Source organism: Cadophora gregata, assembly GCF_030347475.1.
Source record: "Cadophora gregata isolate MNR1 chromosome Unknown scaffold_3, whole genome shotgun sequence".
Taxonomy (NCBI): Eukaryota; Fungi; Ascomycota; class Leotiomycetes; order Helotiales; family Ploettnerulaceae; genus Cadophora; species Cadophora gregata.
In genome coordinates, this window is record NW_026695926.1 from 2339271 (window position 1) to 2357058 (window position 17788).

The 17788-nt window shown below is 48.4% G+C and overlaps 7 protein-coding genes across 7 annotated transcripts; 5 read left to right on the forward strand and 2 right to left on the reverse strand.

The window, feature by feature from the left end:
- Nucleotides 1-549: 549 nt before the first annotated feature.
- On the forward strand, nt 550-1466 carry ONS95_009296 (uncharacterized protein; the record flags this gene model as incomplete). Its single annotated transcript, XM_058502877.1, has 2 exons — nt 550-780; nt 885-1466. Exons 1-2 carry the CDS (start codon nt 739-741, stop codon nt 1464-1466), a joined length of 624 nt encoding a protein of 207 aa, XP_058361808.1. The 5' UTR covers nt 550-738.
- Nucleotides 1467-1991: 525 nt separating this feature from the next.
- ONS95_009297 (uncharacterized protein) lies at nt 1992-8297 on the reverse strand (the record flags this gene model as incomplete). Its single annotated transcript, XM_058502878.1, has 4 exons — nt 1992-2285; nt 2333-2532; nt 2587-7947; nt 8006-8297. 4 exons carry the CDS (start codon nt 8295-8297, stop codon nt 1992-1994), a joined length of 6147 nt encoding a protein of 2048 aa, XP_058361809.1.
- Nucleotides 8298-8661: 364 nt separating this feature from the next.
- ONS95_009298 (uncharacterized protein) lies at nt 8662-10565 on the forward strand. The gene has a single exon (XM_058502879.1). The coding sequence runs from the start codon at nt 8906-8908 to the stop codon at nt 9815-9817; it is 912 nt and encodes a 303-aa protein (XP_058361810.1). The 5' UTR covers nt 8662-8905; the 3' UTR covers nt 9818-10565.
- A 114-nt stretch (nt 10566-10679) lies between these two features.
- ONS95_009299 (uncharacterized protein) lies at nt 10680-11401 on the forward strand (the record flags this gene model as incomplete). The annotated part of the gene is made up of 2 exons (XM_058502880.1): nt 10680-10854; nt 10908-11401. The coding sequence occupies 2 exons, from the start codon at nt 10680-10682 to the stop codon at nt 11399-11401; spliced, it is 669 nt and encodes a 222-aa protein (XP_058361811.1).
- A 1123-nt stretch (nt 11402-12524) lies between these two features.
- On the forward strand, nt 12525-15400 carry ONS95_009300 (uncharacterized protein). Its single transcript, XM_058502881.1, has 4 exons — nt 12525-13940; nt 14067-14165; nt 14269-14420; nt 14523-15400. The coding sequence occupies exons 1-4, from the start codon at nt 12932-12934 to the stop codon at nt 14592-14594; spliced, it is 1332 nt and encodes a 443-aa protein (XP_058361812.1). The 5' UTR covers nt 12525-12931; the 3' UTR covers nt 14595-15400.
- A 207-nt stretch (nt 15401-15607) lies between these two features.
- On the forward strand, nt 15608-16486 carry ONS95_009301 (uncharacterized protein; the record flags this gene model as incomplete). Its single annotated transcript, XM_058502882.1, has 4 exons — nt 15608-15788; nt 16016-16164; nt 16298-16372; nt 16457-16486. 4 exons carry the CDS (start codon nt 15608-15610, stop codon nt 16484-16486), a joined length of 435 nt encoding a protein of 144 aa, XP_058361813.1.
- Nucleotides 16487-16902: 416 nt separating this feature from the next.
- Nucleotides 16903-17729, reverse strand: RLP24 (ATPase-activating ribosome biosynthesis protein; the record flags this gene model as incomplete). The annotated part of the gene is made up of 3 exons (XM_058502883.1): nt 17627-17729; nt 17405-17473; nt 16903-17349 (listed from the first exon to the last, which is right to left on the reverse strand). Exons 1-3 carry the CDS (start codon nt 17672-17674, stop codon nt 16903-16905), a joined length of 564 nt encoding a protein of 187 aa, XP_058361814.1. The 5' UTR covers nt 17675-17729.
- Between the last annotated feature and the right edge of the window lie 59 nt (nt 17730-17788).

The following is a 17788-nucleotide window of genomic DNA, read 5'->3' on the forward strand; positions in this document are numbered from 1 at the left end:
TGCGAATCGATGAGAGCTGCTGCTAACTCGACCATCGAAAAGGATTCAATGAGGCGCTTGTGTTCAAGTGTGCGGCACAGTTGCCACACAGCCTCACCGAGCCCCGTCAGACCCATTCTAGAGCTGATTTGTTCCACTGATTCCATCATGAAGGATTTACAAGGAGGTTTCTTCGATGTACGGCGTCGTTTCAAGAATACTGACTTTTTGGACCGGCAATTGAATAACACCGAACGAGCTGTGAGTGGTGCAAAAGATAAATGGCATAACACAGGATCCTAGAGTCGTATCGTGCCGAGAGTTCAATAATCAATGGTTTGGTGTGGTGGTTGTCTGATCAACTCCATCATGGAACACAGCTGGTGATATGAGAAGAGTTGGAAAGTCTGGCTAAGTTGACTAGGTTGACTTACCTAGGTTGACTACCTAGGACCGACCCGATTCGTACAGTACAGTAATAACTCGCGCTATGGTAGTGGCACGAGCGAGCGCAACCCCTGCCCCGACCCGTAACCTTACCTCCATCGCAGCCCGGAAAAAAAGGTAGATGTGCCAAACCAGACAACACAACAAGCCCACAACCAGTTGCTGTATCAGGAGCTCACAGTCCTCCCAGAGTTTCCCAACCATCTGCCTCACCTCCCCACTACAACTTTGTTGACTGGTGATCCAGACATTTGCGAAATCGAAGCTCATTCATCCGCAATCCTATCCTGCTCGTAGAGCCTTACCGCGACCATGAGCACCCATCCAAGGGCTGTTGGCCTTCTCCTAAGACTTGTACGTCAATTGAACCAATACAACTCCTCCAACCCCCATCGAGTCTCTGCACATTACTTTGTCCTTGATAGTGCTCCTGGATGCTGACTTCTCGACCATTGTAGAATGCAAAGTCCTTTGAGCCCATAAATGCTCTGAGGTCCAAATTCCCAGCCGCACGACACCCGAAGCAGAAGGATGATCCTCAGCGACCGCTCTTTCCCGTCATATCTCTTTTCCATACTTTGCCAGGGACCAATCTACCAAATCTGCAAGCTAAAGTCTCCAAGCTTGCCGCCGTACGAAAGCCCTGGACGATTAAAGTTGGAGCACCCGTAATATTTCCAAGTAGGCAGCATGAGTTATACGGCTTTGGATTTCAACTGCCAGCGGAAGAGATTTTGCAGCTGCGTCGCGACCTTTACGAGGAGCTCAGTGAGGAAATCAAGGCAGTGGATCCAGAGGGGGTTTCAAAGAAGTTTGCATTTCGAACCAAGACTACAGCGTGGCTGTCCATTCGCCATTCTAATTCTGGAGTCCCCAAGGAGAAGGCATTGGAGGTGCTGAGGCAGTTGGAGCGAGAATATCCAAATGGATTTGGCAACATTGTTGCAGAAGGCTTCGCACTGCAAGAACATGCTACACCGGGACGCATGAGAATATCGGAGGAACTGATGAAGGGCGATTTCCCCTTTGGAGCCAAGTGACATGGACATTACTGTTTATTATGTAGACCAGATGAGCGCGGGGAAACTGGGCATAAAAGGGTGGGTTGCGTACTATCTGAGCAGACCGGAGGCAATTCTGCAGAAAAGTCGTGTACAATAGAGCAAAGGGGTTGATGTAATATTACCATATGACGCTTCACCATCACACAGATCTCCAATGTGCTGATAATAGAGCGAGCAAGCAAATTGAGGGAAGGCCATCATGTCCATCGAAGCCATTGCTTCTTAGCTTCCAATCTGCTTCCTTTGAGACCAAGCAGACCACCCACACCTCTCTTCAGACAACCTTCACGATCGGTAGGAGTCAGAGCGGGCCTTATTAAGAAAATCCATTCATGCTAGGCATTGTTGCCACTCATCTCCATTCACATACCGATCTGTGCTGTTCTACATGTGTTTTCCAGACTCCTACAAACGCCCCTTCTCACCTAGACAAATGGAAGCCGCCGTGTGGCTATGCAGCAAGCAGAGATATCATACAAGAAAAGAAAAATTGACCATGCCCTAGTTTTGTCCCCCGCCCCGAGGTCGCTTTCCAGCGTGTCCTTGCTGTCCGCCCATAGATCCCTCCTCCCGAGCTCTCTTAACGCCTGCTGGACCTGTTGGGCTATAAGGAGCAGCCGATGCATTCAGCCCACCTCTCTGGGCAGATCCACCTCTGCCTCTGCCAGGCTGTCCACCACCTCCTCCACCTCCACGTGCTTGATAAATCCCATTTCCATTCCCACGTCCTCGAACCGACGCATTGCCTCGCATAGTCGGAATTGAAGAGACCCGCTGGTTATTGTTTACCGGAGCCTAGTAAATGGTTAGATGATGCCAGAAATGATCTTGGAAGTACTTGCGTTTGGAATGTTACTGGGAGGCAAAATTGCTGTACCATTCTGGCTCAAAGCAGCATTCAATGCTTGGGATGCCCGGCGTTGTTGGGGTGGCTGGGTCGGTAGCAAGGGTTGAGCAATTGACTGATTGGCGGGTGCTTCGGATTTGACATCTGATGGTGGAGCAGCGGCACCGGAAATTCCATTTGCCTGGGCTGGGATTTCTGCTAAATTGTTAATTTGGGATGAAATGCAATGATGTTTTAAGGAATATTTACCAGGTGGAGCAATGGGAGCCGAGGCACCAGGCGCAGTAGGGGCTAGTGGAAGCTTCCATGCCTTTACGTCTTCCCATACCTCTACAACAGGCTTCTGAGGGGTCTCATGGACTGCTTGTTCAACAACCTCTAGCTTCCCTGTAGCGGTTCGGGCCTTGTTTTCTGACATGTTAATCTTCAGCGCCGATTTTCTGCTTTCCATGAAGACAGCATTTGTCTTCGCAGCTTCGGCCTTTTTAGAAGCCTCAGCTAATGCTTTTGCGTGCTCGTCGACCAGCTTCTGGGTTTCTTTGACCTGCTCATCCTTGGATTTCTGGGCCTCCTTGCTGACCAAATTCTTGATGTTGTGCTTGATAATCGACTGAGCGGTTGGGTTCTTCGCGATGAACTCACGAACTTCAGCCTCCGGGAGATTCAACAATATTTGATCCAGTCCCTCAGGCTTTTGATTTGGAGTTGCGGGAGTGGCAGGTAGTGGTGCATCATTGACTGATGTCGGCGGCTCTGCGGCAGCCTTCATTGGAGTGCTGGTAGGTGCGACCTTATTCTCCGCTAGCCATATCTGCTTCTCTTGCTCTAACTTCAGGTTGTACTCGGCCTCAAGCTCAGCCTTTTGGGCTTCTCTTGACTCAACCAATTTCTTGTTCAAAGCGGACTTCATCCTATCTGAACGAACACGTACTGTGTTGTCCATATCTTCTTCCATTTTGGCAGCCTTCTCCTCTGCCTCTTTCATCTTGGCTTCTGCTGCAGAAATGCGCTCTTCCAGTATCTTTTTCTCTTGGTCAGAGAGCCCGGTTCCTGGAGTTTCGTCGATCTGGCCCTCCTCTGCTCCATTCCGCATCGCACCATCAGATGTTGAGGCATTCTCCTTTGATCTCGCTTCTGCGGCTTCAGCAATGGCAGTATCCCGTTCATTATTCGACTTTTCGAGCTGCTCTCGCAAGGTCTTCAGTTGGGTTTCCAGTGCTTGTTTCTCTTGCTTTAATTGTTCGAGTTCCTTGCGGAGGTCTGCAAGCTGCTGGTCATGAGCTGGTTCCGCTTGTGGTATGACTGCCTGCGTAATCGCTGGCTGCGAAGCTGCTGAGACGTTTTCCAAAGCACGATCCCGTTCAGATTTGACAATCTCAAGCTCTTGATTAAGAGACGTAAGTTGTTGTTCAGCAGCCTCCTTCTCCTGGACTGCAGTCTCAAGCTGCTGCTGAAGCTCTACAAGCTGTTGCTTCAGAGTGTCCTTCTCTTGAATAGCTGCGTCTCTCTCCGCTGTTCGATCCTTATTCTCCTTCAAGTTGATTCGGTTTCTCTCCTTGGCTTGTTCAATCAACTTCGTACGAGATTGCTGCCAAGCGGCCTTTTCGCCCTCAAGTGTTTGGATCTTGTCCTGTAGAGGCTGCTGTTCTTCAACCAACGAGTCGCGTTCGGCTCGCAACGATTCAATAGTCTCCTTGAGCTGTTCCATCTCCGCGGGGTCGATGCGGTCGTATTTGGAGATGATGTCCTGAGTACGTTTCTGCCATCGATCACGATCCTCTTGTAAGAGGCGCATCTCGCCTTCAGATGCTTCCTTACCCTGCTCGAGCTCGCGAATCTTACTCTCCAACGGTTGGATTTGTTCGAGCAGATCCTCGACTCGCTTACTTTTTTCGGCTAGCTGGGTCTGCGCTTGGCGGGCTTCGTTTCTTAGAGTGATGCTACTTTCACGGAACAAGTTCAACTCGTTCAACTTCTCCATGAGATCCTTGTGGGCGATAGAGCTACGACCACCATCGGCATGTTGACGGCGCTCTTGATCCAACTTCAGTCGGCTCTCATCAAGCTGCGACTGAGCATAGTCAAGCTGTTGTTGCAGGCGCTTGGCTTCTTGGATTTTCAATTCATATTGAACTTCCACGATTTCTTTCTCTCGCCTCAAGTAATTGTTGAGTTCCCGTAGACCATCCGCATTACGATCAATAGCTGAATCCGTAAAGGGAGATTCGGCGTTTGCTGGACTTGTTTCGGGTAGAACAGAGCGACTTTGTTGAAGACCTGTGATTTGAGCACTCAGATTCTCCAGCTGTTGGTGCAGAAGCTTGTTTTGTGCATTGAGATCATCACGTCGGGTTCTCAACTCTTTCAACTCTTTCTCAGACTGATCACGCCGCTCTTCCCAAGAGCTTTGGCTTTGAGTCAGAGTCACCTTAGCAGATTCTGCCTCAGCCTTGAAAGTAGCAGAATCTGTCTTGAGCTGATTGTACTCGCCTCGGAGGACCTGGAGTAACTTTGCAGCCTCTGCGTGCTTGACGAGCTCATTCTCATAGTCTTGTTGGGCTTTTGTTGCAATCGCAGCTTGAGCACGAAGATCTTGTTGGTGAAACTGAGCTGCGGTAGCGTGCTTCTCGTCCTCGTCCTTAAGTCGAGTAATCTCTGCTTGTAAAGCAGCCTTTTCCTCTTCGGCCTGTCTAGCTACTTCAGATTGGCCGTTTCGGAGTGCTGTCAGCTCGTTGTTGGTATTTGTGAGCTCCGATGAAATATCGTCAACTCTCTGCTCCAGTTCCCGGATCTTAGCGTCCTTCTGCTCGATAATGCTGTCCATTTCATCGCGGTACTGGTCTTGAGTAGCATTGAAACTGGCCAACTCCTCCTCTGACGACTGGCTGATCGATTTGTATTGCTCCATTTGGCTTTTCGTATTCTCAAGCTCGGATTTTGCAAGTTCAAGGTCTCTCTTCAGTTCTGACACCTCGATGGCGAGTTCCTGCTCTCTATTAAGTTCGCCATCAGCGTCGTTTCCAGTCGAGTCACTAGATGCTTCAGCATTGTTGCGTGGCGTTGGTTTTGGTTGCAGAAGTACTACACGCTCCTCGGCGCTCTTCAACTCGATCGTGAGTTCGTCAACCCGTGATTGTAAATGATCACGAGTAGTCTTGGCAGCAACCAACTCTTCTCGAACCTGGCCGAGACTCGAGGCAAGATCATCAACACGCTTTTGGGTTTGCTGGGCGTCGTACTCTTTCCGTAGTTGGGCTTTTCGGCTCTCCTCGATCTCATCATTGAGTTTTCGCTTCGTGGCAGTCAATTCAGTTTCAAGACTCTCAACTTGAGATGTCAATCGGCGCCGAGTCTCGGAGTCGGCAAGCTCACGCTCATTCTGAAGTGTTTGCTGGTTGGCGATCAGAGTATTCAGCCTGGACCGCTCGTTCATCAATCCTTCATTATCCTGACTAAGACGATCCTGGATATCTTTCCAAAGTTTCTTTTCAGCTTTGAGATTTGCATTCTCGTTCCTCATACTATCTACCAAGCCCTTGGCTTCGACAAGATCCTCGGCGACAGATTGAGTACGCAAGTCTTGCTTTGCAGATGCTTCAGACAAAAGTTGTGACCGCTTTTGCAATTCGCTATTCTCGTTATTGAGCATGGTGTAATTTGAATTGAGTAGGTCGTAGCGTTCATTCGCAAAAGTGAGCTGGCTGTTTATCTTGGCAATTTCGGCCTGTAAAGCTCCTTTCTCTTGAGAGAGTCTCTCCAATTGCTCTTTCATGGTGCGGCGATCAGTAGTTTGCTCTTCTCTGTATTGATCGAAATGAGACTGTAATTCTCGCAGAAGACTAACGTTGTCTTGATTACCTGGAGTCTGCTCGGTCGATTGCATCAGGCTATTGCGGTTACCATCTACTGATTGGCCAAAGATAGATGCAAGATCCGATGTAGGGGGTAGCTGTCCTCGGTGTTGGAGCATGCGCCGGAACATGTCTCTCTCCTTGATGTAACTTTCGGAACGAGTAATCATAGACTGGAGCTCGTCCTTGTAATTTTCAATCTTCGATTTCAGATTTTGGACTTCTTCGTGATCTTGAGCAGCTTGATGTTTTGCTGCGAGTGCTTCTTCGCTCTCCATTTGGGCACCCAATTGGCGTGTGATCTTCAAAAGCTCCTGGTTTTTTTCTTGAAGCTCGCTGACACTCCGGAATACAGTAAGTCTTTGGCTGATAAACCGGTCGGTATCTGTAAGACCGTCGAAGGCTCCTTCTTCCACCTCGCCCCTAGCTAAGCGCTCAAGCTCTGCTCGATCTGCAGGGCTCAGTGCATCCAAACCCCGCTTCTGGGCTTCTATATCACACAGCAACATCTTGAGTTGTGCGCTCAGGTCTCGGAGCTGCTGATGAAGAATGCTTGCTTCGGCGTGGGCAGTGGCAGCTTCGGTTTCGGCCTTTCTTGCATCCTTCTTCGCACGATCTCTCTCTTTCCCAGTCTGGTCCACGAATTTGGACATTGCGATCACCTCTTGATGAAGACGCCCGTTCTCGGCCTGGATCTCCTCAATTTCCGGTTGCTTCGCTTCCAAGCCCTGCACCATCTCCTCCATCTCTGCAGCCAGGCGGTCACCACGTCGTTTTTCGGCTTTGTATTCCATTTGGAGCTTGTGGTTTTCCTCGATGAGTTGTGTTGAAGTAACGACGGATTTACGTACCGATCCAGGAGTTCCAAATTGGGCAGGCGAACCAGATCTACCAAGCATGGAGCCGTTCAAACCTTGTCGAGGGGTTGCTGGGACAGATCCGGCGCGTGGTGCGGACAGCAAGCCTTCGAGGCGGTCGATTTCGATCTCCAGTTCAGCAACGCGGTGCTCTGCTCGGTCTCGTTCCTGTCTTTCTTCCTCCAAGGACTGGTCAAGTCTTGAGACTTGTGCAGCCGCATCATCCTTGACTTTCTCAAGACTCGCTTCAACCTCTTTCAATCGGTTTTTGTGGGTTTCCGTTTGCTGGGACTGGAGTTCTGCTAGTCTGCGGGCACTCTCCAATTCCTGGCGGAAGCCTTCCTCGGATTTAGCTGCTGCTTCATGGAGCTGTTGTACTTTCCCAAGAGACTCCTCAGCCTTCTTTTGGATTTCGTCAACCCGAGTTCTCAAGGCTTGCTCCGTTTTCTTTAACGCCTCGAGGTTCAAATTTGCTTCCTCGTTCAGACGTTGAAGTTCTGCAATTCGGGCACCCTTCTCTTTCCGATACTTCAACGCCTCTGCGCTCTTGGTTTTCAACTCGTTCTCGAACCACTCGTTGTTACGTTTAGCCAGCTCAATTTCCTGCTTCAAGGATTGTTCTCGGAACTTAGCACTTGAGGCCGCGGAATTGGCATTTTGGACAGTTTGTTGCAGAGTGGATATCTGTTGACTAAGTTCTAAGCCCTTCTGATGTTGCTTCTGTAGGTCGTTGGCGAGTTCATCGTTTGCTGCTGTCTTTGACTCCAAAACAGATAGTGTATCCCGATTATTTGCTTCTAGTGACGTGATTCGTGCGTGTAGAGTTTCCACTTCAGACGTCGAGGTCGTAGAGGAAGACTTCAGGGATTGTAATTCGCTCTCAAGAGATGATCTGGTGTTTTCTAAACAATTGCGGATTAGCATGTAAGTGCATTGATGTGCTGTTTATCTGATAATTACCTTCTTCCTTTAGTTTGGTGCGGACCTCTTCAACAGTCTTCTGCGCCTTTTCCACATTGGCACGCAGTGCTTCAATACGCGTCTCTGATGTTCGCACTGAGTTCTCTAATTCGATATCCACCCGCAACTTATCTGCTGCCAACTCATCGTGCTCGCGCGCCTTTACAGTGACAGCTTCGAGGACCGATCGAACGAGCTCCGCCGTCGGCGAATCGAGGGTAGAACTGAGGGCCTGTTGGGGAACACTCAGGTAGGCCGACAAGTAGTCGATATCCAGTGCTGCCATAGCCATGGCTATGAGAAGATCCTCATCAGTTTCGGGGATGTGTCATGGGTACCAAGGTATTGACGTTGTTGATGAAATGACAGGAACCGCGTTGTTGTGCATGCGCTGTGTTCTACTGCGCCACGGACAAGATGATATTAGAAAATCCAAGATTCGAATGGAACACGCATATCTCGCGGGCTATCAACCCTGTGTCGCAAATCGTGCCTTTTGGCGGAGGAACAAAGGTCGAGGATTTGTTGCTGGAAAATGGCTGTTCTTTGAAGCTTCGCTCACAGACCTAGGTAGAGTACACTAGCGCGCTACTAGCGTGCCAAGTCAAGCTTTTGGAGCCTTGCCTAGCCTGGCCGCCCTGGCCTTGCACCGGTGGGCACCTCATTTACTTCATCAACTCATCTTCGGAGCCTGTCTCCATTTTCCTTTGTTTCAATTATTATTTCAACCGAGAACTTGCTCGTGCACAGTCCTTTGAGCATTCCCTGACATACGGCGGCTACTGTGAATGCGGCCTTGAGCTGAAGACTCGTTTCCTCAGTCTTCAGCAAGCTGATACCTTGCCTTTCACCATCTGGAACCAACTTCCCCACAGCATAGGCTTCGCACAAGAAGCAGCCATGTCTTCCTATCTGGAGAAACAGCAGGCTCTATTCAAGAGCGATGCTATGTCTGCAGCACCAAAAATCTCGACCAAGCGCAACCTCGCACCGCCAGGACCCGAGTCTGCGCCATCTCCAGCTCCGTCGAATGCTTCAAATACCTCGAAGAGCGAGAACAAGGATGCCAAGAGAAAGAGAGAATCGGAGCCTAAGAAAAACATCGTCTACTCTCAACCCGCTGCCACAGGCTATGGAAATGAAGCCTTCACCCAGGTCACATACGTAATTGAGTTCCTGAAGAAGAAGGATGAGGCAAAGTCTTTTCACGAGATCTTGCAGTACTTGAGCCAAGTCCATACCGATGAGAATACAAAACAGATGATCGCCAAGATCCTCAAGAAGCACGACCGAGTTCAGTGGTTCCCAGATCAGAGTCTGAAGTCTCAGACATGGGATTCTGGCTCGTATATGCACCGCCCTATCATCAACGTCCGCTCCAAGAAGGATCTCATTACATATCTACAAAAGAAGGTGGATGCGCAAGGAGTCTCTGTCAAGGATTTGAAGGACGGTTGGCCGGATTGCGAGGATGCTATCGACGAGCTGGAGAAGGAGAAAAAGGTTCTGGTCACTAGAACAAAGAAGGACAATCATGCTCGAATGGTTTGGAGCAACGATCCAACTCTCGTTAAAAGCATAGATAACGAATTCCAAACTATGTGGCACCAGATTGAGTTACCCAGCGTTGACGAGCTTGTCCGGAAACTCCAGGAAGCAGGCCAGAAACCCGCCAGCGAAGACCCCAGCAAGCGTATCAAGGCTGCCCCAAAGGCAAAGGAGAAGAAGAAGAGAGCACCCAGAAAGGGCGGAAAGACTACGAACACACACATGTCGCACCTTCTCAAGGATTTCTCACACCTGAAACGGTAAAGATGATATAATCAAGGCTGACGAGGACCTGAGGGATTTCCGACGGGTCGATATATTTTGCATGCATTCCGGGGCGCTCTTTAGGGACACACTGGCATTTGTCTTTAGCGATGGCGTTTGGTCGACTTTGGTTGGCGGTTACAAGGTCTCAGAGGTGTCAAGCCGAGAGAATCCATGCCTTCAAATCACTGGAGGCTCAGTCATACACACGAGTAAGGGCCCTGTCCTTTGTCATGTTGAGTAAGTGTGAGGCACGGATTCCAAGTGATCCCGTTATCGTGGGCCTGTGGGTTCAGGTGAGGAACAGCAGGTATTTGTATGGCCATACTTTGACTCTCAATCGTCTCCATATGTGCAAGCGCGTCTTATATTGACTCTAACCCGAGACTTACACATTAACTGGGGAATTGACCTGCTATCTACGGCCAGTCCTGTCTTCTTCAATGCAAATCAAGATGTCAATCTCTCACACGGCGACATTAATGCTAGCCCTGATTCTTTGCACTCTTCGTGTTCTTTCCAAAATGCTGCAAAATCGTTCCGACAGGTGTGGTCGCAAGCTCGCGGCTCCACCAGCTCCCACAATCAGCCGAGGCGGCGGGATTTGGCGTCATTCGGCTCCGGAGGCGGGGATCATTGAATTTGTTGATTTCTAATCTCCCTAACCAATTTCGAAAACACCACGAGACCATTTCTAGGATAAGTAATCATCAATTCTCTTCTCTTCTGAGCCTTTTTAATTACCTGACAAAACATTCTTGTCCTTCTCAAGTGCGCGAATCAGATTTCCAGCTCTTAAAATCCGAACACTTTTCTCGACCAACGCTGCTCCTTGTGAATGTTCAGGCCAACATTACGCAGGATGACACACTTCAACGTTGAGATTGTCAGTGACAGCGTCTGTCCTTGGTGTTATGTAGGCAAGAAGAAGCTGGATGCTGCCATTTCAGCATACAAGCAACTCCACCCGGATACTGGAGACACCTTTTCAACAACCTGGAAGCCTTTTTACCTCAACCCTGGCGCACCAAAAACAGGTAATAAGTTCTCACCCTGGGACTTTTCACAGGAGTGTCTGATCGAGGAATAGGTATTGACAAGGCCGCTTATTACAGAACAAAGTTCGGCGAGGACCGCACGGCCATGGTCTTCGAGCGGCTGGCGCAGACAGGCAAGGAAGCAGGCATCAATTTCAAGTTTGGCGGCAAGACGGGGAACACGAGGGATAGCCATCGCTTAATTCAGCTCGGCAAGACCAAGTCGCCAGAGATGCAAACGAAAGTCGTTGAGCAGCTATTCGCGGCTTACTTTGAAAACGAGGGCGACATCACAAGTCATGATGTTCTGCTTAGTGCTGCTGTGAAGGCGGGATTAGATGAGAAGGAAGCAAAGGATTGGCTGAAAACTGACCAGGGTGGAAAGGCCGTTGATGAGGAGGTTGAGCAGGCAAGATTGAATCAAATCTCGGGCGTACCGAATTTTACGGTACAGGGGAAATATGAGGTGGGGGGTGCACAGGATTCCGGTGTATTTTTGAGACTTTTCGAGAAGATTAAGGCGACGGAAGAGGGAGCAAAAGCTTGAAGCAGCTTCTCAGTCCCGGATGCCGATATCATAGGCCACAAAAAAGCAGCAATATCACAGAGCCTTCATCGTTAAGCCCGGATGTAGAGACCGTTGGCAGTCCTAAGCAAATGCCAATATCTAATCGCAAAAGCTCGCAAGAACCCATGTATCTGAACGTAAAACACAATATCCCTAATACCATATACATAATACTGTATCTAATTTCATCCTCGGCCACAGAAACACGAGAAGATCAATTTGGTTCATCTTTTCCATTGGCGTTAGCAAAGCCCCAAGGAATCTCCACCTGTGTCAATAATGACTTGAGAATGTTCTGTAGTGATCAGTCAAACCCAAAGACATCCAGTTCGATTTAGTGATGCTGATATACTTCTTTGCCAATAACTGGCAATTATTTTGGGTAAATCCTGAAGCCGATGGTAGGGAATGCTTTGGAAGGTGGTTATATTTCCAAGGTAACCGGAAAAGGTACAGGACGAGTAAGATAACGGATGGGAAACGCGGAAGGAGGCTTCTCCAAGTTGTTGTGAAATCACAACCTTAACCATACAGTTTCAATAGTAACTATTCTTGATTTTGAAGCATATGATCAGATCGAAAAAGCTACCCAAGTGGCTTCACTCTCTCTCTCTCACACACACAAGACATATGGGCTTGTGTCTGAGAGAAGACTGGAAACAAAGTGCACTTTCCATATGCTGGAAAGACGCACAATCAGAACAGCATAAGGAAAATCAAGAAACTGGTTTTCATGCAGATCTTCAAATGCGTTAAAAAGTTTCGTAGCGCAGTCTGAAGGTCAACTGCATTATGGTTGTGTGATGAAAGGGTCTGCTGCGCCACTGTAGGTCTGGAGTTTGGTGAGCTGATAGGGCTGACGCTAAGCTTCATACTCTAAAAGTTCTGCTCCGCACAAGCCTGAAGGCCCTGTAAGGCTCATTGTAGCGAGCCTCTAACAAGCGAGATATAGTGTTCACTTCAGGGCACAACAACCTGAGAACTCACTGAAGCCTCAGCGGGCCTTCGCTATACCATTTTCGGCTTAGCGGCACGTGCGCTGTAGGGAGTGTGCGTCTGGCAGCTAAGGGGATAAGTAAGTATCCTTGAACCACCTCGTCTGCTCTGATGTTTGTTTTCCAATTGACCTTCAAGTGAGGAGTTGATTCATCAATGAGAATGAAGTCGAAGCGGTCGCAATTCTGAGAATGACTGAGAACATTGCACTGGTTTGCTGCTTTTGTCAAAAATCCACACGTATTGACTCATCTGAGGAGGCGGAGCTCCCTCAACGATGAGCACGAGATACGCTCCTTCCCCCAAAATAACGGCGAGTGACTCAATACCTGGGTACCTACCTTAAGTTTCTCATTCCAGATCTAAGTGCTGTCTCATCCAAGCACTTTTAACAATCTCACACATCACGCCTTCAATCCATTCTTTCTTGTTCAAGCAATTACGCATATCCTCAACGCTCCAGCCTAGCCCACAGTTCTTCATCTTCCCCTCAGCAGACTAAATTTTTGAACAATGGCGATGGATCTCACAGCTGTAGAAGCTGCTGAACTGCAGACTTTTCTAGCACAGAACTACAATACACCTTCCGACCAATGGCTGGACGGCCTCGTGAAGCAATTCGATACACTAAAAACTCTGTTGGAGCAAGGTGTCGAGCCCACTCAAAAGGAACCAGAAAGTGGCATCAGCGAGCAACTTGGCACTCCTGCTGCAGCTCGAGCAGCAGCACTACCTGTGGTCAGATTGGACTCCCGTAATTTTCTCATTGGGACGGACGAATGTATGCCCTGCTACGGTATTGGGACAATATCTCCAGGTACATTTGCAGACATCTTTTGGCAGAGGGTAAATGAGGTCAACAACGAGAATCAATCCGCACAGATTGAGATATACCTCGCTCAAGACAACAACTTCGAATTCCGCTTCGGTCGCTATATGTTTCAGTTGATGTATTTGCAAAATGAAGAAGTCGCCAGAAGGTTATATCACTTTCGATCGCTGTCTAGCAATCCACTGATCATAAACAGATACACAGATATCGTCAAGACAGCCCCGGAATCACTCAAAGAACGTGCTAGGACTGACACTGTGTATGGAGAGATAGGTCCAAGCCTTGTATTACGACACCTGGCCTCTAGTCCAAGTCGCGCCTTAGGTATAGAATCAACAAGGAGGGCCTTTTACATTCTGAGAGCGCATGCCATTGAGCGCGGTATACTCTACAACCTTCCGCTCCTTCCTCATGCCAAAGTCTTCTTTCATGCTCAGTACATTCTGATTCTCCTGAATCGTGCTGTTGCATCACTGCTGGAGAAAAGCGTTTCCATCACCTTGCAAAGCGTGATCGCCGAGTGTTACCGCGACATACCAGATCTACACTCATCCCAAGCATGTCTTGCACAATGTCCTGTTGGTCGCGACTTTGATGCAGAACGCATGGCACCTACTCTGATGCCTTTATCACAATCGGTGTTGATGAGAGTCAGAGCTCTGAACATGGACATGAAAATGAATTTTCCTTGTAAGTGTTCGTGGAGAGCTTTTAGTAGTTCTTGTTACTGGTAGTCCAATAAGTCCCTGGGTACATACTTCATTGGCTTGCTAGAATAGCCTCAAAGTAGCAACTGCTGACTGCTCTGACATCTAGATTTTGTAAAAGTCGATGTTGAGCACAATGGGTCTAGCTCCATCCAGCGGGGAGTGTTCTTGGCCATGGTCGAAAGAGAGCTCCATCAGCTTCGCAAGAGTATGTCTTCCCACAATTTGTTAGGACTTTACCCCTTCGCCGCAAGAAGACAGTTGCAGTCTTCGGTCGGGTACGTCGGACTCTTGCTTATATCCAAAGTTAGATATTTCAGAAACTTTGAAGAAACCAGAGGCCACCGAGAAGCCTCCGTGCGTGTTATGGCCTAATCGCCTGGTTGAAACACCCAAAGAATTGTCCGGAGTCAACAGATGGATATATGTGTTGGGATTGACGCCCATTGCTAGAGGGGATCCGGTACGAATTCCAATCTCCAAGTCTTCAAGTCTACACTCACTTTACGGACACACGTGCATGGCTCTATCAAGGAGTAAAGTTCAAACTAACATGGATTTATAGGTCTTTGAGGCAAAGCTCCATGTGAAAGTTGAGGAGTGGAGTTGCAGTGTTACATCCCAGAAAGCATTGTAAGTAAGACCATACATTTTCTACCTTCCGCAATCATGTTGAGCGTCATGCGTATTCTCGACTGCAATGTCTCCAACAACTAGTAGTGGTACTTTCAATGGCCCCCAAACATGATGCTAATAGGATGACTCGAAAGCGACCATTCTTCCTGCTTCATCAAAGCAAGTGTTGAAGACAGCTCGGCCATGATGTGCACTTTGGTCAACTGTACTCAAGATACGAAACCGAAAGCCATTCAGGGGCCTAAGAGAAACCCGGTCTCCGTGGATTCACCCGAGTCGATGAAATTTACGGAGAGGAAGAAGAATCACAAGCAAGAACGTTCCAGTAATAAGCCCACTCGGAGTCTTAGGCAGGCCTCAGATATTTTGAGTGCTCTTAGGCATGACCCCAAGTACGACATCGACGACTTTAAGGTTGGCTATCTTGATCGTTTCAAATCAGCCATCCAAGAAAAGCCTGTGGCGGATTGGCAGACGGACACACAACATGACGAGTTTATCGCGGAGCATCGAATTGAGTACTTCAAGAAGTATCTTCAAGACGGAATTTCCGAGATCTGGTGGGAGAAGAAGACAAAGACCGACAAATTTTTCAAGACTGGTAACTCAACAGAACTCTGATGAAGTCTGCGGATTTCAAGTATGGACATTTGCCTAAGGTAGCATTCCGTGTGGGTGAAGGAAATTGGCGCAAAAGCATTGCATGAATCGATACCCCAATGTTGTCTTTAGCGTTGTATGATAGTTTCCTTTACAAGGAGGTTGTGCTGCAAGTTCACCAAACAATATGAATACCTGAATCAGTGCAGTTTGTGATTGCATAGGGGGTATTTCGGTAACGAAGGTAAGGACATCGGATAAGGGCCCAACGTCAACCCCGCCTCAGGGAACCCCTCTATCCCTACAAAGTCGCCACACCACCTGAACGAATTTTACAAATATAGGTATTACCTTTGTAAAAATATCCTTTTCGAAATCCAGTACCATTCCGGACACTAAAACAATTTCGAGAAAATGTCACACTCCTATAAATTTGCCGTGCCTCAGGGAATCGAACTGGACGACGGTATCCGGGCATTCTTCGAGGAGTTCTACAGGACGAGTGATACGCCGGATGCACATGACAAGTATGCGGATTCGTTAACTGCCGACGCGGATTTTGTGATGGCTAGTAAGAGGGCGAAGGGGAGAGATGGTAAGACTATTTACATTTTGTTGTTCTCTTTTATCCTTGATATTGTGCTTGAGGAAAGAATACTGTTTCGGTCATTGTGAATATCCCGCGCCTGAGCGATCGTCTTGTTGTAACTCAAAGTCCAGTCATTTCAATACCGTTTCTTTCCGTATACTTTCCGAATTTCAAACTGGCGTACGGTGTTCTTAAAAGGTGTTCAAACTGATATATAATCTTCTATAAAATAGAAATCCTAGCCATCCGCAAAGGCATGTGGGCAACAGTCGCTTCGCGTCTCCACACACCAGTCAAGATCTTCTCATTTGGACCTGGAGCAGATGAGCTCATGCTCTACGGGACGGTCAAGTATGTTTTGAAAGATGGGAGAAAGGCCGAGGTGAGTTTCGAACCTTCCGCTTCTACTTCTCCCACCTGCCTTGCTTTTGAAGGATTAAGAGCATTGGAGAGTTTTGGAATTTTGGAGGAAGGGGTATAAAGGTAAATTTAGAATGTGACTGAGATTGCAATAGGTTGAGTGGGCGGCTCGAGCAAAGATGGCGAAGGTTGATGGGCAGTGGAAGATGAGTTTCTACCAGGTGTATTTGGTAAGTTTGTACCTCTTCTCGCTTCAGTGTTTGTAGAAGCCTTTTGAATCTTCCCAAGGGTTTGGGCTTACTATTTTAAAATAGGACACTGCCGCAATGCAGAATGCCAAGTAGAAGGAATGGGTGAGCTTGTAGTTGCGATTGATGCCATTGCTTGTATATATGTGGACCAAATGGGAGTCGGACCAGGACCTCTGCAAATATGGGCGGATTATCAAGTTATATTTCCGTTAGAAGATTGTACCAGTTCCTTCGTTGTCTTGACTGGGGCTTCGTGAGTTTGAAGGTATCAATATCCCGACAAGAGAGATGTGCTTAGAAAGCCAAATCTAACTCGCTTTGCCGCCATCTTTCGTCTCCCAGCTACCTCTGCAGAGCATTGGCCAAGTCAACTATAGCTCTTCTCATAGGCTATCAAATCTGTGAAACATCCATGTATACGCAACCATGCAGTCCGGCCAACGCCTTTTTGTAAAGCCCAAGAACGCCAGACCCCACACTCAGCCAGAAAATACACACAGGACTGCCTCTCAGTCCATATCCATTCCATCCTCCTCCACATCCTGCACCAGAACCTTCCTCCTCTCCTTCATCTTTCCAAACACCTTGCTCTTCTCTCTCTCCAACGGCGCCTCCTCGATCTCCTCGCCCATCTCCGCCGCCTTCGCCCTCTCACTAGCACGCATCTTCGGCAGCAGGTGCTCATTCTCGGCCACCAATTTGCGGTTCGCCTCCTTCTCACGCTCCTTATTGCCAGCCATGCGCTTCTTGTAGAAGACTCTCTCGCGGCGCTGGCGGATCTCAGAAACTCTCTCCATGGCATTAAGCGTCTTGGCCACCAAGTCGCGGTTGTATCGGACAGGGACGTTGCGGCGTGCCGCGAAGGTGAGAGTGCTGTCGACGACCATTTCTTTGCCTGCGGACTTGCGGAAGGCTTTGGTCCACTTCAGCTTGCGGGGGTTACGCTTCATTTTAAACTGTGAGATTGGATGTTAGTAGATACTTTCGGAGGGAGAGTGAAGAGGTTCGTACGTTCTTGTGGCATTTTGACCGGCAGAATCTGAAGAGTCTCGCATCGTTGCGGACAAAAGTTATGCCCTTCTGTAGACACTATTAGCACGGCACCACCAAATGGTTTGTGGGCTTCTCTTCAAGCTCCAAGACATGCTAGGCAAAGTCCATCAAGATGTCCAAACTCTGTCGCAAACTATCCAAGCCTCAAGTCGACCAATCCCAGGAAGTTGGAATACGTACCGATGGGTAACACGGCTGCGAGCAGAAATAACAAGTCTCGATCCTCATTGTGGCGACGGGTTATGCTCGAAAGGGCCGTAACAATGTGATTCTTCTACAAAAGATAACTTTCTTTAACTTCGAAATTTCATGGTCGCTTAAGCCGATAAAAGATTGCGCTAA